Raw genomic sequence first — 26,969 nt, 5'->3', positions numbered from 1 at the left:
GGTGTTTGAGAAATATTCTTATATCAGGTGTACAGCCAGCGAGAACAGACAAGTTGATGGAATACTTAGTTACATTAGAACACAGAAATAGTCACCTAGGTTGCCATGGCATCCCTCCTCCGTTGTCCGACTAAATGTGACACATAGGAAGCTACAAGAATGGGTGAAAATAACTGTCCTCTAAAAGGCTGTTTCACTAAAGTCTATAACCAGCACGTCGTTGTGTATTTAAAAGAACACCATTGAGATATCTAATCCCTTTCTCATGGAAATGTGTGAATTCAAAGCTGAAATCAAAAACATTGAAACGCTGCATGTATTGTAGTTTAACCAAACTGCAGGAGGGTTGAGGGGGATTGGAAGACGCTGGAGGGAATGCCAAATGGGCTCGCCTATGATCGGGGAGCATGTGCAGATGGCGAGCTGACGAGGTGTTGCCTTGACTGGTTCACAACATCTTCCTCTTCTCAAACTCCTGCGGAGAGATGGACAGAGCAGGCAGGCGTTGGAGGAAGAGAGAGAGAAAAGAGAGAACGTCTTAGTCAGGTAGATACAAAGGGTTTGTTATGATCTGGAAGCTACATGGGGTGGGGGGCAGCAGCTAAAGACCCTGATGAGGCAGTTTTTTGTCTTCTGTGGGAGTGGGGAAGGAGAGGTGGGAAACTGAGTTATTCATGTGGGTGGAAAGAACAACCCCAGAGGGTTGGGTGGTGGTGGGGGGGTTATTTATTCCCTTACATTTAAAGTTTGTTTTGACCAGGATGCTACGTGTCTGCTGATGCCTAATAAACACACATGCACAGACCATGATCCTGTCGGCATTTTAAAAGGCATTACAAACACGAAAATCAGCAGTTTTGGAATCAGAAAAGGAGATGTTTTTATGAATCTCAGAAAGAAGGTTCAAGCATGCCTGTCTCTGTCTACTGGTCATATTCTGGAAGACAAGCAGGCGGCGTCAGAGTAGAAGAAATCATTTTACATTTTAGTCCTTTAGTAGATGCTCTTATCCAGAGGGACTTACAGTAAGTAGTAAGCAATTCTGTTTATTTGTTCAGAAAACAAATGGGGCCAATGTTGGCAGGGGAAAGCATATTTCTTTCAATCCGTCATAGAAAATGGCTGACCCTAGTCGTCATCGATAAGAAGGCAGATGACACTGCACGGCAGTCAACTAGTGGAATTATCCGTTTGTCATGTTCTCAATTACAATAAGGAGGGAATACCAGGTCCTTGTTATCATGTATTGTTTTGGCCAAGTGAAAGGCAAATGGATAAACTCCATTTTGAAATGTTTTCATTATTCTTTTTTAATTATTTTTCATTTCAGTGTGTGTGCACCTCTGTGTATGTGTGGAGAGGAGGTTCCAAAGTGACAGAAAAGACCCATTAGCCAAAAAGTTTGAGAACCACATTTTTCAAACATTAGTTGACTGGTGTATTTACCCTCTCCCATTTACAAAATATCCAACAAAGAAGACAGAATGCATATTCTCTCGCTCCCTTCCTCTTAGAATGTCCCATTTCACGGTGCAAAAAGCATCCTTTATGCAAATGTCATTTATCAGGTTTGCAACCAAACACACATGACGACGCCTTTTCCGAAAAAGTCTGTCTCGCAAATGCCTGGATCATTACTGTCACCTAGTGGCAGGAAACGGCAACTGCGGCTCTACTTTGACACTCAAAGAGGTGAGTGAGTTATCTGCAAGGGAGAATTAAGGGGGTTGATGCCCTTCAGGCTCACGCGGCATGGACAAAGCGTATCCGCACTCACCGATCAAGGACAAAGTGAAGAGAGAAAAAGGAAAGAGAAGAAAGGAAAAAGACCAAAAGGAAAAGATAGGAGGGAAAAATAGAGAGAAAGAAAAAAGCAAAAAGGCACAGGGTGGGGAGGGGGTCTTTCAAGGGTTTGGGATAGGACTGCTGACACGGTTGGCTCGTGGCCTTGGGCACTTCTGTGATGAATGAGAGGTGGGTGGGAGGTGGCACTAGGTCTACTCCGAGTCCAGAAAACGCAAGACAGAGATGAGAACAGAGGACAAGACAGAAGAGAGCGAGAGAGAGAGACTGTGCGTTAGCTCCTGAGATACATCTTCAGGTAGAGGGGGAGGAACGAGTGGGGGAGAGAGATGGATGGGTCGTCCATCGCTGTGACAGAAACAGTCGAGAGAGAGGAGGGTGTCAAAGGTGTTTCAGACTGAAGGAATGAGAGTGGCAAACCACGAGGCAGAGGTTGGGGGGGGGGGGGGGGGGGGGGGGGGGCGAAGGAGAGGACAGAGCGATAAAGAGTGTGCGCTCCACAGGGACAATTTTTCAAGAGGGGAGGCCACAAGAAAGACAGTGAAAAATGAGAGACAGGGGCATACTGGCGACCTGACATTGCACCAGGCAAGCTAAAACCTAGCAAAAGCTGTAGTATGCAAAAGTAAACAAACGCTAAAAGATTGGGAGGTGTGGACACAGGGAGGAGTTTAGCTAAGACTGGAGCGGGTTGGCCCTGGGACCGAACCAACCACCCCTGGCAGGCACTACTTTCATTTCTGTATTACTACGCCGATTACAGCGGCAGCCAATGAGATTAACAGAGACTTATGAACACCATGGGCCGGGAAATTAACAGGCCGGGGGAAGAGCGTTTTTCATCGTTACACGCAATGATTATGAATTAGACAAAGATACGTCCCAGTCGCTGCTGTGCAAATCCATTTTTGTGTGTTCGGGTTTGCTGCCCGGCATTCACTCATAATGAAACAATAAGATGAATGGTCGTAATAAACACTTTCACTTTTTACACGTCTTGTTAAAAACACAGGCTTCGTCCTGTGATGAATTGGTATAAAGAGGCGGCAGGGTTGCTAAATCGCTTGCTGCATCGTCAAGAGCCACGCTTATTAATTTCCCCCCTTTGCCTTGCGGTTGCCTTGCTTTATTGTCTATAAAAAAAGGTTAAATCCCAAGCACCCCCAAACCTTGCATGTTAAGCGGACAGCTTGTTAACACTTAAGACATGCTAAAGTAAACCATTAACATTGTACACCCACGGCTTTTGGAAGAATGGTATGGTCCGTTTCGACACCAAATTGAATTGAACACATAAGGTGAGACCACACCATTACCTTAGAGGTAATGGGGGGGGGGTTGCTGTGGCTATTAGACTTGGGGCTCGGTAGGAGGCGGGGGGGGGGGGGGGCAAATCCCTTTCTATTTTTGTTTATACTTGGTTGTTAACTGTACCCAGCTGACGTCCTGGGTCTGATTAAATCACAAAATCGGAAAGAAATAGGATGTTAACCGGAAGTGCACCCGCCCTTTAAGACCGGAGTTGAATAGCCCTGCTGATTCTATACAGGCACCACTGTATCTGGCCTATGATGTGTGCATGTGCCTCACCTTGAACATGGTGCTACCCAGCTGGGCAGGGGACATACTAACCACCACGCCAGCCTGCTGCAGGGCGGCAATCTTCTCTTTGGCTCCGCCCTTGCCCCCGGCGATAATGGCCCCAGCATGGCCCATCCTACGGCCCGGTGGGGCCGTGAGCCCGGCAATGAAGGACACCACTGGCTTGGCATTCGCTCCCTGGGAGAGGATGGGGAGGACAGAGAGTGAGAGAGAGTGAGTGAGTGAGACTTTAGCATCAGTCAGAAATAATGCAACGCTTTTCCCACTCTTGCAGACTTCATTGGTAACTTCCATAATCAAGGAAGAATTGTTGCTCGTCTGGTAAATCAGAGGTTCTCCTCAGCATGTTCAGTGCGTTTGCTCTATTCCAAAACAAGCACACTTGACTAAACTTGCCAACTTATTAGCTCCTTAATCATTAAGTCCTTAACTTATTAAGTCCCTTGTTGAGAGCTACAACAACACTGAAAGGTCAAGGGGTCCCCAGAGGGGTGGTTTCTAAAGGGATAAATGTCCTCCTATTAACAGCCTCTTCTTAAACAGATGTTCTAACCAACCTCTCATGCTTCGTGTCTCTGTATTATTAAATTAACAAGAATATTTTGGCGTAGAGTAAATCATAAGTATATTCCTTACGCAAGTCAAACTTAATGCCAATGCTTCTGCAGACTAAATTCTCTTTCCAGATGTGTGTGATGGGATCAATGAGACCATTTAATTGCATGGGTGGGCACAGACACACATCCCCAGAAAGACACACACACTTTGTGATCATATTCTTGTAGAAGCAAGTAAGTAGTCATGCAGACACTTGATTAGCTCTGGCTCATTCCTTTCGGCACATCCTGATGGATGGCTACAGTGAAGTTCAACAGTTTCAGATCATCGTCCAGGGCTGGCGGGGTGACAGTGGAAGCTAATATTTCACGCTCAGGGATTACATTGTAATGGGGATGAAAGTGACTGAGGGCGAGGCTTGTTTGTAAGGACATGCAATGGAAAACGGTTGGAAACGGGAATGACAACGGATATTTGTCATTGGATGAGGTAGCGTCGTCATAACCGACCCTGGCCCGTTTGATGCCAAATGGACATAGCCCAGGTCTTTTGGTCGGGTGTTCTTCTAGGCAGTGTGTACCGTTGTAAGAGGAGACATCCCACTTTCTTTCCCTCTCCTGTGCAGGCAAAGCGTTTAACACGGAGCATTGTACAACTGGTCGACAAACTTTGGGAAATGCTGCTTACGGCTTCAGTTAAATGTGTCCGCCATTTCTGCAAGGCCTTTCCAAAACACTGGAAACTGACAGGATCTACAGTGGCCCGACTGCCAAAAACTTAACACTGATGTAGACAGAGTAATTGTTTAAGCGGCATGGCCAATCCACTTGTGTCATGGACCAAACTCTGTCTTCAGATGGGGAGGAGGGGAAAAAAGGGAGCTATTTTTGGCCGGAATTTGACTGCAATAAAGGCTGGTGGTACAGAAATTAATTAGAGGTGCCCGTTTCCGCTTGTAAGGGTGCCCAAAAAAATTTGGGATATACCCTTCCTCCTTGTCACATACCTCATTATTCTGCAGTTTACATTTATATTTCAGGAATTTGGTCAAGGGCAACTTATAGTTAAGGCCATTCAGTTTTATTTAGCCATTTAAGACAGTCATGGTGATTGCGTCCCTGGGTGGTCTACTCGGCGGCTTTCTAAGACCTACTAGCTAAACCCCACACACCTAGCAGCTCTTAAGGAAGAGTGATATAGCTCTACACAACTGCACCGTTATGATCCCCAAAGGCTAACCTGATTCCTAATCAGTTCATGAAATACAGGCCAATTGCTGTTCCAGTAGCTAGTCCCTAAAAACCTGAGTTCCATCTCTTGCTAGTTTCCTGGCCTAGTGAATTTGCGTCATTCACAAACAAACCACCCTAAATCAACCTTTAAATCTATCTAGACAGGTTAGGGAGGTAATAAGTAAAATAAAATTCACATCGGAAAAGAAGTTGGTGCATGGTAAGAGGCCTTGGCCTTTGACCACCATTGTTAACGGTTCAGATGTATTAATTTAATTACAAAATGAGACAGAATGGGAAAAGACAAAGAGGCCAGAACCTTGTTTCCCTACATTTTCAGTTTGTTCCTGCTAAGGAGGTGTGTAGTAGGTTGTGGAGGTTTGTCCCAAAAGGGGCATGGCTTTAGGTATAGCCATTATCCTTTCAGATTAAGACACCAAACTGTGAGACAGTAACACATTTACAAGGCTCCCTAGTTACACACTGGAGGTGAGACAACATGCGCCCCCTTCTCTTCTCACAATCACTCCCCTGCCAACTTGACGACAATCAGTGCATGTTTTTAGTGAATTACAAGGGCTTTGCATCTTGTGTAAGGCACCTAGGAGAGATACAGAGAGAGAGAGAAAGGGAGGAAAAAAAAGAAAGAGGGAGAGAGACAGACAGAGCAGGGGCTAAGAGTCAGATGATGTAATGAAACCGGATTAAAGGATCCAACTTGAGTGTTCACGGTTGGTTAGCTGCCAAGTACTCTCAACACCTGTCTCATTCGAATGGATGGGCCTGATGCGTTTAGGTCTTAACTCTTCACTGCAGTGGGCTAAATCAGTCACAGAACTTTTTTTTTGTTTTAAACAAATCTACTTTGAAGCTAAAGTTAACATTATTATAATAAGCTTAAAAAAAGAATTAAGAAACCATTACAAGGTCAGATATAGTTAAAATAGTAGTTGATCTTTGAATTAAAATATAAACCAAGGAATCAATGGTTTAGTTGTCATCAAACATCCATCGCATATTTGAGCCACCATTAGGTGACCATTTATCCACACTAACTTTAAACCAAATATGGGGACTTACAGGTATTTCACAAGCCGTATTCAAATGTTTTTTTAAGCGTTAAAATAACTACATAGGGTTTACAGATTTCTATGTATTTTCCTAGAAATACTGAGAAAAATAGATGAGGTTTGCCTTTTTTTATGTTTTGGCGACAAATACGAGTATGAGATGAATTAGATCAGATTATTTGGGTAAATATGAACTTTAAAAAAGTTGTATTTTCACTAAGCAGTTACTTTAGGCAACAATATTGGACGTCTATTTATCAAAAAGTTAAAGGATAAAAAAATAATCTATTTTAGTCTGATACAGTTCAATTAATGTGATACTGGATGGCCGTTAATTGTCCTCATGTCCTACCTGTGCTTTACACAAAACCTGTCATTGGTCAAGGGAAGATATTTTTCAGTCCATGACGCCCCTGATTTGTGGTGTGAAATAGTAATGGCTACCCCTTCCTTTCCCACACATGGTTTATACAACCACATCAAAGGTCTGTGAGTCAAGTCCATCCTGAACTGTCTTGATTTGCATACATATCCCGTAGCGGTATGTATGAACACCCCAGAAATGTTTATATTACTTCCCACACCTATTGTCACAGATATTGCTGTAACACTCAAAAATGACCTCCTTTTATTTTGTTTGACTTTTGGAATTGCTGAAACTCAATATAGTAACAATTTTGGGGAACGGCTTTTCATTTCCTTTATTCGTGCCTCAATGTCATCAATAAAGCAGCTCGGGTGAAACAACTATTTCAAGCTTTGGTTAAACTGCTGCCTTGGGTGTGCAACTCTGAACCCACAACCGAAGTTGAGAACTACCCCCCCCATGCGCTTGAATGGTCTTTTCATGCATGTTGCCCTCTTGTACCATGGGTCCCTGGTTCTTAACCATTTGGACGATAAGTGAGTCCGTTTGTACTTGAGGGATGGAGGTTCTGTCCCAACTCGAGTTCTATTCCCAAAGTAGTACACTACTTTTGACCCAGGACCTTAAGGTGTATATTGTACAGAGAATAAGGTGCCATTTGGAACACAGCCAAATAGTTATTCTCCTGAGACATAAGGTGGCAAGAGATTTGCATGAATTAGGGCCGCCGAGAGCACATGTAATTCATTTTCAGCCTGCCTTGAACTTGTGTTTATCTAATGTCTGTGCGGTACTTTGAACCCACTACCTCAGTGGAAGATCCAGTACTGAAGATCCAATAACACAGGGTCCGGCCATCATTTAGGGTCAATGGCTACGCTGGGAAGATAAGATGCAGAAAAATCTGCAGTTTTTTTTATTTGAAGTTCTTTAGGTCCTTAGATATTCTATTTTTTCGTGGAAGAGATTTAAAGACCGATGTAGATATTGCCCTGCTGGGATGACATGCACAAATACACACCCACTAAGGACTATGAATGTTCCCTCCTGAGGGGGTCCGTGGAACCCCAAAAAATTTACTGCAGCACCTGACAGAACTACATTCATCAAGAGGGTCTGGATAACTCATGAAAGCTGTAGGTGTACCATCATTGGTGTTCAAAGTTTCAGGCTGAATGTTCACGTGTCTCTCTTACAGAGTTGTGCTGTTTGAGGTAATCGGCGGCGTTTTCCTCGGCGTTGCCCCCAATCTCTCCAATCAGGATGATGCCCTCAGTCTTGGGGTCCTGTAGGAATACCTCCAGACAGTCGATGAAGTTTGTCCCATTGAAGGGGTCACCGCCGATGCCTGAAAAAAGAAAAACACCCAAAGCATTTGAAAACATTGAACAGCAGCTTAGAACTTGAGATGGATATCTGATGTGACAGATTTTTTTTGGTTTAACTGACAAGGAATGTGTGTGTTCGAAAATCTCACGTACCAATGCAGAGAGACTGCCCCAGGCCAACTTGCGTAGTCTGGTGGACTGCTTCATATGTGAGAGTTCCCGACCTGGAGACAATGCCTGAAAGATGGACAAAATCCTTTCGGACCAAGTCTCTGGTGATAAGTGTGCAACTGTGCCTTTGCAGAAACTGCAGCCTACATGGTCTGCTGTGCCGCAGTGCTGACTGCTTATCAAACCGACACAAAAACTGCACTGGCCGCTGAGCTGTTCGGCACGTCTTATCTCTTTCCCTCCTCTACTTCTCTTTCGTTTGCTCCCTCCCCTTTCTCCCTCTTTTCATCCACATACAGCTTCCCGTTTGCTCCCCACGTCCTCTCTTTCGCTCCCTCTACCCCTTCCCCCTCAGTTTCACCCTCCGTCTCTCTGACTCATTATCACATTTCAACAACAAGTATGCCATTGCCTGGTCTCTAACCTACTGCTAACCTTACATTAAAAGCAGAACAGGCTACTGGTCTGTCAGTATTTTGACACTGCGGCCAAGTAAAAAGAGATTGTATGCAATGATTCATTCAGATGAATGCAAGTGAGGCGGGGAAAAATAATCTCTCACCAATTCTCCCTTTCTTGTGAATGTGGCCTGGCATGATCCCAATCTTGCATTCTCCAGGCTGCAAAATGGGAAAACACAAAGGAATATATAGCGGCTTCAGAAAGAATGGATATCCATAAATAAATCTATTCAAATGTTTGCACAGGTGGAAAAACAAGCCTAGAGATATTTCAGTTTTTTTTATTTTCAATAAATTGGAACAAATCCACCCCCCCTCCCAGTAGTATTGAGACACTTTATTCAGTACCCTATACAAGTGCCTTTGGCAATGATCACAGATTTGAGTCTACTTAAGAATGCCTCTACCAGCTAGCAAAATGGGATTTGGACAGTTTCTCCCATTTTTCATTTCAGATAAAGCTCTGTCAAAACAGCGTTTTTCAGGTAACCCTGCAGATATTTAAAGGGGTTTAAGTCCAGACTTGGCTGGGCCATTCAAAGACATTCATAGACTTCCCAAACCCACTCCAGTGATGCCTTGGCTGTGTACTTCGGGTTGTTGTTTCAACCTGACAGATTAATATTTCCCACAATTTTAGGTCCAGTGCTCTTTGGATTAGGTTTTCTTCAAGGACTTCTCTGTATTTTGCTCTGTTCGTCCTTTCCTCAATCCAGAAGTGTACCAGTCACTCCCACTGAAAATAATCTCCATACCATGATGCTCCCACCACCATGCTTCACCATAGGGATGGTATTAGCCAAGTGATAAGCGGTACCTTGCTTTCGCCAGATATAACTTGTAACATTCAGGGTTGATAGTTCAGGTTTAGTGTATTCAGACCAGAGAATAATTTTCCTCCTACTCTCAGGGTCCTCTAAGAGCCGTTTGTCACACTCCAGGGTCCTCTAAGTGCTGTTTGTCAAACTCCAGGCCGCATGTCATATGCTCAGAAGTGGCTTCCGTCCAGCAACTCTACCATAAAAGCCTGAATGATGGAGTGCTGCAGAGATAATTTTCTTTCTGGTAGGTCCTTCCATCTCTACAGAGAAACTCTGAAGCTTTGTGGCCACCATAACAGCAGATAATGGGAAAGTGAAGGGTCTCAGTGGCGTTTTTATAAGTAAAATATTGGTGGGGCACAAACCATTTCAAAATATAGGATACATACCAGGTAAAGCTACAAAACTCCCTCTTGCTACTGATGTGTTTCTTTAACACATCAACAAACAGTGTGGCGCCGCAAAACACTTAATGACAGAGTGGCTTGCTTCTACCAGGTGTTGTAGTACACATACTGGAGAGAGAGAGAGACCTTGTGTAATTAGTCGCCTTCTCTCTCACACACACACACACACACACACACACATTAAATTACCACTGTCACAGTTACAAACCTAAATTAGGAATGCAACCAAGCTCAGAACCAATGTACCTGGCCCATACACGAACAGCAATGAGCTCAACACCACTGAAGGCCACAACAAAGTGGAAATACTTTTTAGGGATAAAGATCCATTCTATGTCAACAACTTTAATTGATAAGCATAGACACACTGACACTTTTCGATGACTTTGGGAATGAAGTCATGTAGCTGCTGAATCAGCTGGCTTTCGATGGACAACATGGCCAATGCGTTGAATCGCGGTTGTCCCATGGTATTGCGAGTGAAGGTTTTTACCCTCTTCAAGGTGGAAAAGTTCCTCTCTGACTCGGATGTCGTCATAGGTGTTATGATCATATTCAGCAGAGTGACGGTCTCAGCAAAAGCCTCCTCTAGGTTGTTCTCATGAACGGATCTTAACAGAGACAGGGCCGTCTTACCAGTGTGAAGCTCAGTGTGGCGGTACAGAGTGGTCAGCTGAGACTTCAACTTTTCCTTCCTTTTCCTAGAGGCCATAGTTTCACCAGTCAAGTTCAGTCAAGTTCAGATATAGGGAATGACAGGACAAACTGTGGAGAGAGCGAGATGTCAACCAGCTTGGCAGCGATCAGGTGGTCACTTTGTGAAAACCTCTGCTCCACCTGGGAGATGACTGTGTCGCATGCCTCCTTCATCACCGGTACTGTGTTGGTTACTCGTCGGCCTGGCTCGACCGTTCCATCGTGAACGGTGGCAGCCCATTTATCAGTTTGCTTCCGCATATTCTGGACATTCTCCTTGAAACGGGTGAGCGTACTGGTAATCCCAGATGCATCGATGCTCCATTTTTACAGTGTTGTATAAAACATTAACTTCTGGCATAAAGAAGACAAGACAAATCCAGTAGCTGCAGAAAGTCTCGGTCCCAGTATTTTTGAGAGACTTATGGTGGCCTCATCTCATCCTGGTTGTGTGCGTATGTCCTCCATACACAGGAGCAGCACAGCACGGTTTCCCAAACAGCATTTACAGTTCTGCTTTTAAAGATCCATCATACAGTGGGTGGCCTTGGAACTAGCCACTTTTTCTTCAAAAACCACTCAACGTTAAACCCGCGGTTACTTTTACCAGCAGTTTGAGTGATGACAATATTCCGTGGATAATGGGCACCAAGTCGCTTTACTTCAAGTTTCTCCTGTAAATTAAGGGTTTCAAACCGGTGCTCGAGTATGAAATTCACTTTATTCATTTTCTCTTATCTGCCATTTGTGAAGCTAACAAGCTAGCTAAGACAATCTAGCCTCCTCGCTTTTCTTGCTGACTAATGTTGGCGCCAAACAGCCAGGCAGCCAATCAGGTCTGAAATACGAAATTACACTGTAGTGGGGCTACCGGCTATCAGCCCCACTTGACATCAAATTTGTGCTGTGCCACCTGCCCCTAATGACCAGTCGCCCCTGAGGGGTCTTAATACTTTCCAAAGTCACTGAATACGCACATATATACCCGTGGACAATAGTATTGGCACTCTTGCACTTTCTTCAAATACATCCTAATTGTCTCTAAAAAATTGGTTCATATCGACAAAAGTATTTGGTCTCCACAATTCATTCACAAGTAATATCACAGAAATGTTTTATTCAAAACCAAATATAAGAAAATAAACAGAAATGGCATTGAAAAGCTACTGACACCTTAAACTCAACACTTAGCACAGCCTTTGGCCAAAGTAACGACAATCAATAATTTCCTATAGCCATGGATGAGCTTCCTGGATGAGCCAGGAACAATAACAGTTGTGTAAATATCACAATATATACCAGATAAAAATATTAATGTATTCCCGTGGATGTTGTCATTAATAAGAAACCAGAAAAAGGGTATGCTGTCATTTGACTTTTTTCCCTTTTTATGAATATGTACTCAAAAGGCTAGCGCAAAAGCGGCCACAACCTTTACGTTAGAAGATGCTGTTTCTGTGTTGTTTGGTGATGCTATGTTGGAAACGTCCTTGCTCTTTGAAAGCGTTAATGATGTCGAGGTGAGTAACAAATAAACTGGGGACAGGGGCGGACTGGCCATCTGTGTGAACTGGAGAATCACAGAATGGCTGGTACTCCAGGACGGCCGGCGGGCCGGTCCACCACCCGCCACACACGCAGTCATCACCTGTTTTTTCCCCCCACTAATCTGTTTCACATTCCAGTACTGTAGGTGGCAGCAATGCACCTTTAAGTTGGATGCCAGCTGCACTGGCCGTGGCCGCCAAGTAAGGAGAAGAAGTGGAAGAGGAGGAAGAAACCAACAGCAAAGACGTTAGATAGAAGCATAGAAACAAACAATATGCATAACGCGGCCGCGGGTAAAAAACGAAAAGAAAAGGGTGGGGTTGAGAAGGCGAAATAAAAAAAAATGCGGAATTTAGATACTGAAGCCGCTAAATGTCACAAACTAACTGAAATATTTAGCTGCACAGGCAGCAGCAGCACCTTGCAGTTAAATATTAGCAGCAGACCCAGCAGTGAAGAAGTGAGCCAGACAGCTATGCAGCAACATGCCACCATTGATGATGAGGGACAGAAAGATGAGCTGGTTCCACAGGCAGATACAGGGCAAGTAAGTATGGAACATGAGAGAAGAAAGAGAGAGTAACTTGCTAGGGATGTTAGGAAGTGATATTCAGCTTGCTAAATTTTTATTGATTACAGTAGTTAAAACAGCTAAACTTCAACATTTTAGCTGTAAAATGCCACATGCAGTAGCTAATATTAAGTTTATGTAGTGCTTTTACTTTTAAAATGCTGGTAAAGATACAGTTAATGCTTACAAACTTTGAAGATTTTGAATACAGAAGTTACATTTGTAATGGTGTATTTTAATTTAGATAGTATTATTATTTGTGCAGTAAGATTACTGCATAAATTAATTAAGATTATTAAGTAATAAATTCATTTTAAGACAGCAATAATCTAGAATAATATGCTTTTAACACAACATCTAGTCAACATCAGTGCTCTTGCTATAATTTGGATGGTATAGTATCATGAGCCACAATTAAAGTCTTGTGACACTCATGCCAGGCGGCAGGCGTTATTGTTGTTGTTGTCGAGTTTCCACACGCCGATTGCTTTGGGCCGGGCCTAGTCAAAGTCCAGGGCCGTTTTTCGGTCCCAGTCCGTCCCTGACTGGGGATATAGGTTTGGTGTTGTCTATAGTTGATGCAGCTACAATTTGGTATTGTATTTTAGATGACAATAGCAAGCCTGTAGTGATAACTTGGTAAGCAAGCAATGCAGCTCGAATGTTTGCTTGCGCTTGTAATTGAAAGAGTTGCCGTATTTAGCTGTCTAGTCTGCTACATAGTTGAATGTTTTCTTGCATTTCTTCTGATTTCATTCATATGGAAACAGCCATAGCTAACTAGACAAAACTGTCAGATTCAGTTCGTACGTCAGACTATAGAAAAAGTGTCTGGCCGCAAACGTGTTTTGCTTGTGAGGCGACAAACTGTCACTTTCACTAGGTAGCTAAGAGTGGTGGCAGTCTGTGCTTTGCTGACAAAGTTGTCAATTGATTGTGAAGATGTCCGGCACATTCTAGCAAAGTCTTGAGATGTGTGCCTTATTCTTACATTGTTATGATCACGTTAGGTGTGCGGACCTCGAATGATTGCTTGCTCAATTTCTCCCAAAATGATTTTTTTTTGTTATACAAACAGTGTTATGTTATACAAACTTAGTTGTTTGTTCATGTTTTTACCGAAATCAGTCATATAGAAAGAACCCCAACTGCTTGGGTGAAGTGAGCTTACTATCTGACTAGTCTAAGAAGCTATTAGAGAAATGGTGTCGTGGAAAATGGGTGCTGCGCTCGCAGAGGGAGTGGAGGAACAGTGAGTGGTCGATCTTATTATTACAAGCGTTTACAAAACGGGAAAACAAATTATATTATTAGAAATTACATTAATTTAGTATCAAATTAAAGAAGAGGATGTGCTCTTTAAAACAAAGTTAACTTGTAATTTGTTCTTGGTTTTTGTCCTATGTTTGTTTGAAAATGTGTGAGAAAATGTAATTAATTTTGATAATTCTCTGCAGCATTCTAGAATTCTATTAGGGTCTAAAACGGTTAAGTGAATTCTGGGTCACTGTACTGCCGGAACTCTCATGCCAGAGTCCCAACTTTCTGACATTGGGTTTGACAATGCACTCCAAAATACCTTGGTATACCCAAAATACCCATGCACACATTCAAGGCACCCAAGGACAAAAGCAGAAAAGCAACCCCAAAACATTACTGAACTTGCTATATACATGAATGTGGGGAAGGTGTTGTATTTTTGTTCTGTAAACATAGAGATGGTGGGTTTAAAAAAAAAAAAAAAAAAAAACTATAATTTGGTCTCATCTGTCTACAGCAGTTTGCAGCATATACAGGTGTGTTTTGGCAAATTGTAGTCAGGCTGTTTATCTTGCTCAGCACTAGGGTCCTCCTGGGTCTCCCACCATACAACCCCCTTTAATTGAGTTGGCGATAGATGGTGCAAGTTGAAACTATGTGGGAGCTGATCGAAGTGCTTTCTCCATCATTTGAACAATCCTTTTTCAATGTCTTCCATCAAGAAGTCTCTTTCCGCCAACTTTCAGGGATGTTGGCTACAATGACAAGGGCTCTAAACGCCTTGATAACATTACGCATTGTGGATACAAGAACATTAAGGTCTCAGCTGATGGCCTTGTTGCCTTGAGGTTACCCCTGCTTGGCTATGATATTTTTTTGTTTTCTTTCTTTCTACATTATTATTGCGGTACACACAGTGACTCTATTCAAATTGGTTGAATTAGTTATTTTCTTAAAATTCTAGAGGAAAATCACCTAATAACTCCAAAATGGTGCCTATGATATTGCTAACACACATTTGACAGTACTCGTTTTTTGCACAGTACCGCCGCATCCAAAACGTGACAGATGGCGGCAAGTGCAGCTGCAGCTCCGCCCTGACTTGTCGAAAAGATAAACCAGTATGCAAATAGTGCTTTCAAACTGTCGAGACTAAAGGAGGAAACACTTGCAACTTAGCGAAGCACCTCAAAGATAGATATGCAGATTTATTAAAAAAATTCAAGGCAGGTGAGTTTCAATTCACGTTATATTAACAACGTATCCAAAGTATTATCCTTGTTATATCCTTATCCTGAAAAACACAATTATTTTTGTTTGAGACAGCTGGCATTGCTGTGTAGCCTAGCCAACCATGTTCCATATGATGTTTGCAATGGCTTAAAACCTCTTAAACCAGGCCTAGAATGTCACTAGGAGGCCAAGGCAGCCAGACGAGATTGGAGTAATGTAAATGTAAACATAGTTCGTATTGTAAACACAGCTTGTAGTAGTAGGCTACACTCCATACCGTTCAGTCTGTGTCATCTGTCATCAAAATATAACGTTAACATTTTACATAAATATTTCCAGACTAATGGTGTATCACCATGTCAGCCAATTTAAATTACTTCTTGCACTCAGAGTAGAGGTGTGTGTGTGTAGCCTCTGCAGCTTTCTTAAATAAATGGGATATATTGTTTTGTTTTAGTTTCTTTCTGTGGTAAGAAGAAGCGAAAGTGGAAAAAACAGGTTTGAATGAAGACATTTAAAGATCGGACGTGAAATTATTTTAGCATACACTTTTTCCACGCTTAAATCTATTTTTTTTTCATATGATTGATTTTAGTTTTTTCATGCTATGAAATATTACAGTTACACCTTTCTTTTCTTAGTCAATAAATTTCAGCTCAATTTGGCTCAATACCATCAAGCCAATCCAACTTGTGGGAGGTGTGTCAGGAAGCATAGTGTGAAATCTCTTCAGATTATCTAAAATTGACAGCTAGAATGCCAAAGGTCGGCAAGGATGTAATTGCTGCAAATGGAGGATTCTTTCACAAAAGCTAAGTTTTTAATTCCTAACCATGTCAATGACTAAACTCACCTAAAGGATTATTAGGAACACCATACTAATACTGTGTTTGACCCCCTTTCGCCTTCAGAACTGCCTTAATTCTATGTGGCATTGATTCAACAAGGTGCTGAAAGCATTCTTTAGAAATGTTGGCCCATATTGATAGGATAGCATCTTGCATTTGATGGAGATTTGTGGGATGCACATCCAGGGCACGAAGCTCCCGTTCCACCACATCCCAAAGATGCTCTATTGGGTTGAGATCTGGTGACTGTGGGGGCCATTTCAGTATAGTGAACTCATTGTCATGTTCAAGAAACCAATTTAAAATGATTCAAGCTTTGTGACATGGTGCATTATCCTGCTGGAAGTAGCCATCAGAGGATGGGTACATGGTGGTCATAAAGGGATGGACATGGTCAGAAACAATGCTCAGGTAGGCTGTGGCATTTAAACAATGCCCAATTGGTACTAAGGGGCCTAAAGTGTGCCAAGAAACATCCCCCACACCATTACACCACCACCACCAGCCTGCACAGTGGTAACAAGGCATGATGGATCCATGTTCTCATTCTGTTTACGCCAAATTCTGACTCTACCATCTGAATGTCTCAACAGAAACCGAGACTCATCAGACCAGGCAACATTCTTCCAGTCTTGAACTGTCCAATTTTGGTGAGCTCGTGCAAATTATAGCCTCTTTTTCCTATTTGTAGTGGAGATGAGTGGTACCCGGTGGGGTCTTCTGCTGTTGTAGCCCATCCGCCTCGAGGTTGTGCGTGTTGTGGCTTCACAAATGCTTTGCTGCATACCTCGGTTGTAATGAGTGGTTATTTCAGTCAAAGTTGCTCTTCTATCAGCTTGAATCAGTCGGCCCATTCTCCTCTGACCTCTAGCATTTTCACCCACAGGACTGCCGCATACTGGATGTTTTTCCCTTTTCACACCATTCTTTGTAAACCCTAGAAATGGTTGTGCGTGAAAATCCCAGTAACTGAGCAAATTGTGAAATACTCAGACCGGCCTGTCTGGCACCAACGAACATGCCACGCTCAAAATTGCTTAAATCACCTTTCTTTCCCATTCTGACATTCAGTTTGGAGTTCAGGAGATTGTCTTGACCAGGACCACACCCCTAAATGCATTGATGCAACAGCCATGTGACTGGTTGATTAGATAATTGCATTAATGAGAAATTTAACAGGTGTTCCTAATAATCCTTTAGGTGAGTGTATATTTCCTATTCAAACTCATTCCATTTACGTTTTCATGAAAAACAAGGAAATATCTAAGTGACCCAAAACTTTTGAACACTGGTGTGTACACAATTAGGAAAAGTTTATTCTCGTTTACTAAGACAACCATAGGATTCTTACGTTAATTACTCCAGGGCAGTTGGGTCCAATAAGGCGAGTGGTATTCTGGCGCAGCAGCTTGTGTTTGACCCGGACCATGTCCTGCTGGGGGATGCCCTCGGTAATACACACCACCAGGGGCATACCGGCGTCAATGGCCTCCATGATGGCAGCGCCAGCGAACGGAGGGGGCACGTAGATTACCGAGGCGTCAGCCCCAGTGCCCGCTCTAGCCTGGAGGGTAGGGAGAAGGCCAGGGCCATGGAATTAACAATTGGCCTGCCGTGCTAACGAGGGTGCGCATGGAATTGCACCCTATTCTCTATATAGTGCACTACTTTTGATTAGGGCCATTAGAGTACTAGAGAATGATATGCCGTTTAGGATAACAATAAGGAACATGTCGACTTACCTCCTTGACGGAGTTGAAGACAGGCACTCCGAGGTGCGTCTTTCCCCCCTTGCCAGGTGATACTCCACCTACTAGCTTGGAGCCATAGTCGATCGCTTGCTGACTGTGAAATGTCCCCTTGAGGGAGACAGAGAGGGAGACAGATTGTGTGTGAGATAGAGAGACTGAGATGGAGAGACAGAGCGGGAGCAGGGGCTGAGTCAGGTGATGAAATGAAACTGGATTAAAGGATCCACCTTGAGTGTTCACAGTTGATTAGCTGCCATGTACTCTCAACACCGGTCTCATTCAAATGCATGTGCACAACTTAAGGGGTAAGTGTCAGGGCCTCAGAGAATCAGCTGGTCCCAATTCTTCAAATGCTTCTCTAGGCCTTATCCCACTACAAAGTTTGGTTGTAGAACTGTAAGGTGATTGCAATATCTTGGAATCGCCACTGCAATTCAAAGATTCTTCAGTACAAAGAGATAGGACCGAAAGAGAGTGAATTTGGATAATCAGAGAGAAGAGAACAAGGGACAGAATATGATGGATGGACAGAGCAGGGGTCATCAGGGACGGTCAAGGTGGCAGTTGTTAACCTTGAGTTACAGTTGAGCTCAAAAGTTTGCATACCCTTGGAGAATTGGTAATATGTTCCATTTGTAAAGAAAACATGAGTGAGCAGGCAAAACACATCTTTTGTTTCTTATGGGATTCACATTCAAATGTTGGTCATAACAGAATGGCACAATCATAAAACAAAACAAAAAATTAACCGACCCCTGTTTAAAAGTCTGCATACATCTTGGCAAAATGAAAGTCCAAGAGTGTCCCATGCGCTGCTTTTGTGCAGAAGAATGCAAATTGTCTTCCGGTATTTTTTGATAACATGCTGCATTAATCTTGCCATGAATTTTCACAAGATACCCTGCCTTTAAAGCTCACACACCTACAAAACATCAGTGAGCCACCACCATGCTTCACAGTGGGGATGGCATTCTGTTCACTATAGGCTTTGTTGACCCCACTCCAAAAAGCTCTATTATGATCTTGTCACTCCAAATTACAGTGTACCAGAAGCGTGTCAAGGTGTTTTCAGGCATATTGTAACCAGGCTTTTGTGCGGCATTGGCGGAGTAAAGGTTCTTTCTGCAACTCGACCAATGCAGCTCATTTTTGTTCAAGTATCGTCGTATTGTGCTCCTTGAAACAATCACACAGTCTTTTTCCTGAACAGCGGTACCTTTCGGGTTTTTCTTTGTATCCCGAACAATTCTTCAGGCGGTTTTGGCTGAAATCTTTCTTGGTCTACTTGACCTTAGCTTGGAATCAAGAGATCCCTGAATTTTCCACTTCTTAATTAGTGATAGAACAGTACTGACTGGCATTTGCAAGGCTTTGGATATCTGATTATATCCTTTTCCATTTTTATAAAGTTACATTACCCTGTTACGCAGGTCTTTTGACAGTTCTTTTCTGCTCCCCATGGCTCAGTATCTAGTCTGCTCAGTGTATCCACGTAAGAGCTAACAAACTCACTGCCTATTTATAAACAGACACTAATTGCAATTTAAAAAGACACAGGTGTGTCACAAAATTTCCACCTGTGTGTGTCACCTTGTGTGTTTGTAACAAGGCCAAACATTCAAGGGTATGTAAACTTTTGATCAGGGCCATTTAGGTGATTTCTGTTATCAATGATTTCAAAATAATAAATGGCTTCATATGATCACCATCTTTAAATAAAATTAATCAATGACAAAATTTCAACAAGGGTATGCAAACTTATGAGCACAACTTAAAAACTTAAAGACATGTAACAGGGAATAAGAAGAACTAGTCTGCAAGTCACCATTAATCACCTGGTCAGAATGGTGATGGTTGCCTACTGAGGACAAAGGGGGTCAAGCTGGCATAGATGGGCATTCAGACACCATCAGCATACTACGACTTGGTACAGTAGGTAAATTGAGGACAATGTGGATGGATGTTAAAGAGGACATGACATTCAGGTAATATGTGGTCTTCTTGATTGGACAAAACTTGCCCCTTTGTTATTTTTCTACTTAATTTACTTAAGTGCGATTATACTGAAGTACAATCACTGAGGTGCAATTTAGTATTGGCCTGTAAGCGAAAAAAAGGTTAGGGTAGGTATTGTACGCAATCATGTTCGATCATGCCCAGACTCACTAAAATGTCCATAACCAACGGCGTTGGTCCTTATGTCTCAGTATTATACATTTTATAGATCACTCCTGAGTCCAGAGTCCATGTTACTTTTTCAGGGGGCACCCAGGCCAATGATGTGTCGTAATACTGCTGATATTCAATCTACCAAGAACCGGCTGTCTTCAGTTAATAATTGAAGAGGATGCATGTTGAGACGCTATAGGTAGCCAAAGTCTTCCTACAGGTCCAACTTTGAGAGGTAAAAATCAATGAAGATCATTTTAAAACTATAATTACAATGGGTTAAGAGAAAGGAAGACTGAGCCAGCAACTTTTAAAAAATAATTGTGAGACAGATCTTTTAGTTTAAACATTTCTTCGCTCAGCAAGACTCATCCGTTTTCTCCTCCCTTGTAAATGTTTTATGCAACACGCACTGTCTGCCAACTTTGCTTTCCTTCCCACTCTGTCGTCCCTAGCTATCGTCGATTAATGACAGGACAATGAATTTGAAGTATGGTTCGCTTATCAAGCCATAAAGGCAAGTCGATGTGCAGAGGTGGCAGTGACACGAGTCATTGCTCATCCCTTTCTAATCAGCATGAGTGTTCATTAGAAGAACTATATTTAATAACCATGAAGAGTTGTTGAAGAGAAAGGGAGGGATGGCTTGTATTAATCTACAAAATGAAAGGTGGTTGCTTGTTAGACAATAGCGTTGACATTCTTCTTTCAACTGGGCCACTGACACACCATTATTGAGCTCTTCCATCCTCGTCTAAAACAATATTTGGGAAACAAGGTGCAGCTGAACACCCTCTGCTAAATTCACTTAATGTATAGGAGGTAGGGGTCTGTGCATGTGTGCGCGTACCTTAGGGTTTGGCAATGTCTGGACTGACACCTGTGCAAACATCGTCAATAGACAATTAAATTGTTTTATTTCTTTATATCCATGAAAAGGGTGCATAAAGCAAATATAAAAGGACTGAATTTACATTACATTGGCTACAAATTGTATTTTAGGAATCTGAATCATTATAAGCTACAGTCCCTGAAATAAAGCACATTTGAAAGTAAAGACATGGACCTCGATATATTTCTCTAGTCTCAGATGCAGAATGAGGTTTACCTTGATCAGGCTCTGTATTCCCCTGTATCAGACATGAAATATGGCAAAAGAATGTTAAAAGCGAATACAGCCCTGGAAAAATTAAGAGACCACGGCACCTTTTTATTTTCTTTCCAAAAAAGTCAAAAAGGAAGGTTTTGAGTGAGAAACAGAAGGGTTAAAATTAAGAGCCCACTGCAAATTGAACACTTGTTCCTCACTCAAAACTTTCCTTTTCAACTTTTTTGGAAAGGAAAAAAAAGGTGCAGTGGTCTTTTAATTGATGTAAGGTTCCGAACTGCACTTTTGAAAAATTATATACAACCTATTGACATCCAGCTGCATCTGTTCCTATAGTAATGGCTAGAGCCTAAAATATTAATCTGTTTAACCATTATTAATTTTTTTACTTGATGTTATTGCGGTAAGCAAATGAGAATCCTAAGGATTAGAATGATTTGTAATTTTGTTCATTTTGAAGCATTATATGAGTATATAATGTAATAATCTTATGTTTTTGCTTATTATTATAAAAGTACAAATTACCTTTAATACGATGTCTGTTACTCAAGACTTGACACAAAAACCTTTCTCCTCTTTATTGAAACTAAAGATTCAGGTGGTGGGATCAGAGTATCAGCAATAGCCCATTCAAGTTTAACTTGTCAAGGTAATGTTTAAGTAGCATGATTTGTAATTTCTGAAATGTTTTAGCCTACACAAATATCAGGTTTGTTTGAACTTTCTATTTCATGAGTGTATATTTCATTGATTCTCTATTTTTGCCGGTCCGCGTAAGTGGAGTCGGCCCAGAAGTGCGAGCGCGGCCGGCTGCCTGACTGACGTTAACTAGCATAGTGGTTAAAGACACAGACTGCCACGCATTCGACCGGGGATCGATACTCGCCACCGACCAAATAAATTAGGCATTAGGATTTGTTCAGGATAGGCTAAAACTTTTATGGCTACAAGCTTCAGTATCTATTATAGTAAGCCTAATGTAAAACTGTTTATGGTTATAGTGAGATGGACGTCATTCCAACAAATCATTGTTTTCATTAATGGGTACTGTAAAGTTATCTAGCCAACATTAATGTGTTGAATGTAGTGTTGCAATCCTGTTAAACCTGTTGTTGGTTAGTAAAACTGTTTAAGGTTATATTGCGATGGGCGAACTGCTCCTACAAGGACCATTTCGTTGTACATAGTGTAGTTCACAAGAACCAGCCATGGAGTGATGGGAGTCAATGTTTTCATTATACGTAATGTATAGCTATTAGCTAGACATCTACAGTAATCTCTTTCAAATTGAACGTGTTGAATGTAATGTTGCTGTTGTTAGTTAGGATGTTAATAGATAATGTATTGAACTAGTTTCAAGAACCATGCGGGCTACAAGCTAGCATAATAGTTAGAGACACGCGCCGCAACACAGTCAACCAGGCTTCAATCCTTCCCACGGACCAAACAAAGTAGGCATTAGAATTTGTTCAGGATAAGCAAAAACTTTGCTGGCTACATCCTTCAGTGGCTACATTATAGTGCTGTTTATGGTTTTATTGCGATCGACGAAATGCACCGACAAGGACCATTTCGGAGTCATTGTGTTGCGACCATATTATCGAGGCCATAAGAAAATCGCAATTTTGCGGACTACATTGAAATCTTGAAATTAGCCAAACACCGAGACTTTTTCTGTTTTTGTGTTAAAAAATTTACCATATTTCTTTCTATTTCATATTAACATGCTTTACCTACAAGCTCTGCTGTCACAGTAAGTTACATATGCACTGTATACAGCAGTGCAGCTTAGAGTAGCCCTTGTGGTCATGTGACTTTGACACTGCAGTGGAAAACATTCTAAGCAGAAGCGCTGGACATAAAATAACAATCACAAAATGGATGCCTCAAAAAAATAAAAAAATTCATGGAAAGCAATATCCAAGAGGAGTCTTGCATACCCACGGAGGTAAGCACTTCTGTAATGTTACTCTAGATCACTACAGAAAATCGTCAACTTTGTATTAGTAAAAAAAGAGGCTTAGCTATTATACCTGTTGCTGGTTTGGATGTTAATACAGTGGATATAAAAAGTCTACACACCCCTGTGAAAAAGATAAATTATGTCAGAAATGTATCCACTTTTAATGTGACCTATAATGGGAACAATTCAATTGAAAAACAAACTGGAATCTTCGATGGGAAAAAATAAAATAAAAACCTTACAATAACCTGGTTGCATAAGTGTGCACACCCTCTTATAACTGGGAATGTGGCTGTGTTCAGAATTAAACAATCACATTCAAATTCATGTTAAGTGTAATTCATTACACACCTGCTATCATTTAAAGTGACTCGGATTAATCACAAATAAAGTTCAGCTGTTCTAGTAGGATTTTCCTGACGTTTTCTTAGTTGCATCTCAGAGCAAAAGCCATGGTCTGCAGAGAGCTTCCAAAGCATCAGAGGGATCTCATTGTTGAAAGATATCAGTCAGGAGAAGGGTACAAATACATGTATTTGTCTCATTTACATCACAAAAACATGGCATTTTCACAGGGGTGTGTAGACTTTTTATATCCACTGTAGGTAATCTAGGAGAACTAGTTTCGGGAACCGTGGAGCTGACTAATTGGTTTTTCAATACAGGAAGTAAACAGACACCACATCTCTACACATGTATAATGCACAACTACACCCAACGTTTAAATAGCGTACTGGTTAAAGCTGTCACATAGGACACCGTGGATCAAATCCTGCCAGGGCAACAACATTCATTCCTTCTAGTCGCGGGCCGACTGAACTAAGCTTGCCTGGATTCTTGTTCATAATTGCTTTTGAAGTGGAACTCCATTAGGCCCATAGATTAATTGATGGTTGAGTTTGAAAGAGAGGAAAAAAAACACAATGTCCCATTTGACTTTGCTTTGGTGCTCTCTGCTATCCACTATCTACATGGGAAATAGTCAATAGGCCCTTTGGCATGTTGCCCTGCTCGTGCACTGCAGTTGTGCACTGACAGAATTGTACAGCACAAGCTTAAATACAATGAAACATCGTTTTTTACATCATGATGTTGTCCCCTCTGACGATGGCTGTCAATCTCCCAACCTTAGTGTGTCTGTGTATCTCCACACAATCATTACCAAAAACTATGACTGTGTAACCAAATACATCCAATAACAAGCACTGAGCTCTGCTGACAGGGCTAAAATGAAATCTGAACACTGGGCCGTCCAACTATTCTATGGTGCCATCGAAAACTCACAAACCTTTACTTTCTACACATTTTCTTGTTAAAGACACCATTTAAAACTGATTAAAAAATTGCGTTATATCTACACAATACATAGTGACAATGTGAAAAACAGATTGGAACGGGAGCGTCATAGAACTGTGATCTTCAGGTCTCCCAGTAGATGTTCAATGAGGATCAAGTCTAAGCTTTGGCTGAGCTTTGCCTGCTTCACCGTAGGGATGGTATTAGCCAGGTGATGAGCTATTGTTAAGAGATTGTTGTCATTTTAACTGGTTCTCCCACCACTGACAATCTCTGGAATTGTTTTAAGAGTGGCCATTGGGTTTGGCAGGATGGCCATGTCTAGGAAGAGTCTGTGTGCCTTTCTATATCATGTCCAAAAATAACATTTGTGACAGGCAGTGTCTAATCAATATCATTAAATGAACACATTTCTAAAAATGTGTTTTCACTTTCTACTTCGGTTGTATACTTTTGGCAAAATAAGTATATTTAATCAACAATAAATTGCATCTATAACAAAAAACACAAAAGTAAAAAAGGTCTCAATACTTTCTGAAGGCACTGTACAAAAATGTACACGATACTAGTGCCAACATTGAACTGCCATTCGGGAAGTTAACTTAGTGACAGATGGTAAATACAGATAAATTACTACCACAGCAGTTTTGATTCCACAGGAATATCCCCAACAATCCCCAACCTCTGACCTTTTACACCCTGTATATAGCCTAATTTATGGCATGTTTATGGGTAGTTATATATATCATATGACATAGAAATATTACAGAAATATTGGTGCCCTAAATAGAGATCCAACCCCATAGGTTGGGAACACTAGTTGAATGAACATAGCAGCTTGTGCAACTTACATACCTGCTTCCCAGTGAAGCCTTGGCAAATGACCTTGGTGTCTTTATCAATGTACAGGTGCTTCCTTGAAGCAGTATAACAGTTCCTCACCCCATTCTGCTGCACTGCAAATGAAGACAGAGGAAAAGGCAAGTTGGTCCCAAGCTGGACAGTATTCATAAATTACTTGATTCTGATGGAAAGACTGTTGTTTGCATTAATGAGTGCTGCCCAATTATACCCAATTAATTATGATGCTACCACCCCCATGCAAAACAAAACAACTGGATCTAGTATTCTTACAGGCGCTACACAGCGATGACACATGGCACTTTCCATCTGAATAATCTACAAGTTCGACTGTTATATAGTCAAATTTAAAAAATGAGGAAATGAAACATAAATAACATAGAGAAACCTATAGAAAATCAGGAACTGTGTGCATTCTGAATTTACACACACTTAGAAATGCTGCCACCAGTATTGGGCCCCAAAGTCACACTTGAAAAGAGGGAAACAACAGACTATCACCAACCAGTACCCAATGCAATTACAACCTAATCATGCCTGTGTTATAATGGGTTTGAACCACCCAGTTAATGATTAAAAACATCATATTACAACAGTTTATCCTTTGACTGTATCAAGCGGTAGTTCATCTCGTCTATTGATGACTTTGAGAACTGTAACTAAACTGCAGAAGACGGAAGCAAAATAAGCAGACAGGATATTGATTAATTTTCAGGTTACTGATAGGGACAGCTGAGTCCTCAGAACTAGAAACCAATCTATTTCTATTTCAGCTGGTAAAAACATTTGCGTAAAGATTATTTGATACATTAAAGCAGGCCAATTGACAAGAGACGGTATTCCCATGTATATAAATCAGAACATGACAACATAAAGAAAACTAGCTAAAGTGAAAACCTTGCACTTACAGATTGCAACCTTCAGAGCTCAGTTAAAGGGGAGTAACATTAGTTAGCCAGTCAAATTGCCAACTGTCAGGAGTTATTTTCAATTGACTAAAAAATAAACTGCATAAAATCTAAACCAAAGAAATGTCATACATACACTGTTCCTTCATATATAGAAATGCCATGCTATGTATAAACACTGAAGGACAACCCGGGTCAAAGTTCAGTAGTTCAGACTGTGCGTGGCCTACAAATGAACGAGCTACAGTAGCAGCAGTATGCTAAAACAGCTAACTAGATAGTACTACAGTACTGCTTGGCTTGCCATAGCTATCAGACTGGCGTCCAAAAGCTGACTCCTTTGTTAATACTATTTGCTGGAAAATAAACAGTTTGACGACTTCTTCTGGAAATGAACAGTTGTTATACTTACAGAGCAGTCGGGCAAACAACCTACTATGCGACATCTTCGGTCATTCACCAATGACACAGGCCCCTCTACTGCTCCGTACCAATGACGTACGCTCTTGGACCTAAACGTCAAAAGAGAAAAAGATAACCATAGATATGCCCGACAAAAACAACTAGGTTTTTGCTTACATGGCAAACATGCATGGACTTAGTCAATAAGAATTAAAAAAATCTATATTTTATCATTAAAATTATTAATAAAGTCACTGACAAAATCAGTTTACCAAAAATGTGCACAGGCAATGAATTAAGGTTAACTTTAAACCGCACGGAATGTTGGATAGTGTAGTTCAATCACTTTCACCAGCAACTCGGATGAGCATGCATATCTGTAACACTAGAGGGTGTGTTATACCACTGATTGATTTCCCAAGGTTAAAAGTTAAAACCTGATAGAAATGTTTTATTCTTCTTTGTATTTATAAGGGAATACATTGAATATCAACTGGAAAAGTGCAACATAATACATGCAAGGGTTAATGTAATG

General features: G+C 41.5%; 1 protein-coding gene across 1 annotated transcript; it reads right to left on the bottom strand.

The window, feature by feature from the left end:
- On the bottom strand, positions 1-26,556 carry suclg1 (succinate-CoA ligase GDP/ADP-forming subunit alph). The gene is made up of 9 exons (XM_010899677.4): positions 26,445-26,556; positions 25,119-25,219; positions 17,719-17,835; positions 17,328-17,540; positions 8,694-8,751; positions 8,114-8,197; positions 7,829-7,980; positions 3,394-3,582; positions 1-475 (listed from the first exon to the last, which is right to left on the bottom strand). Exons 1-9 carry the CDS (start codon positions 26,476-26,478, stop codon positions 449-451), a joined length of 975 nt encoding a protein of 324 aa, XP_010897979.2. The 5' UTR covers positions 26,479-26,556; the 3' UTR covers positions 1-448.
- Between the last annotated feature and the right edge of the window lie 413 nt (positions 26,557-26,969).

Source organism: Esox lucius, chromosome 25 (genome assembly GCF_011004845.1).
Source record: "Esox lucius isolate fEsoLuc1 chromosome 25, fEsoLuc1.pri, whole genome shotgun sequence".
NCBI classification, from domain to species: domain Eukaryota; kingdom Metazoa; phylum Chordata; class Actinopteri; order Esociformes; family Esocidae; genus Esox; species Esox lucius.
This window is presented reverse-complemented; position numbering and strand designations above follow the sequence as displayed.

Coding starts and splice junctions, on each gene's coding strand:
- suclg1 (XM_010899677.4), bottom strand. CDS start 26,478: ATGTCGCATAGTAGGTTGTTTGCCCGACTGCTCT. Junction 17,836..25,118: donor AAGGCTTCACTGGGAAGCAG/GTATGTAAGTTG, acceptor GTCTCCCTCAAG/GGGACATTTCACAGTCAGCA. Junction 3,583..7,828: donor ACCTCAAACAGCACAACTCT/GTAAGAGAGACA, acceptor ATCCTCTCCCAG/GGAGCGAATGCCAAGCCAGT.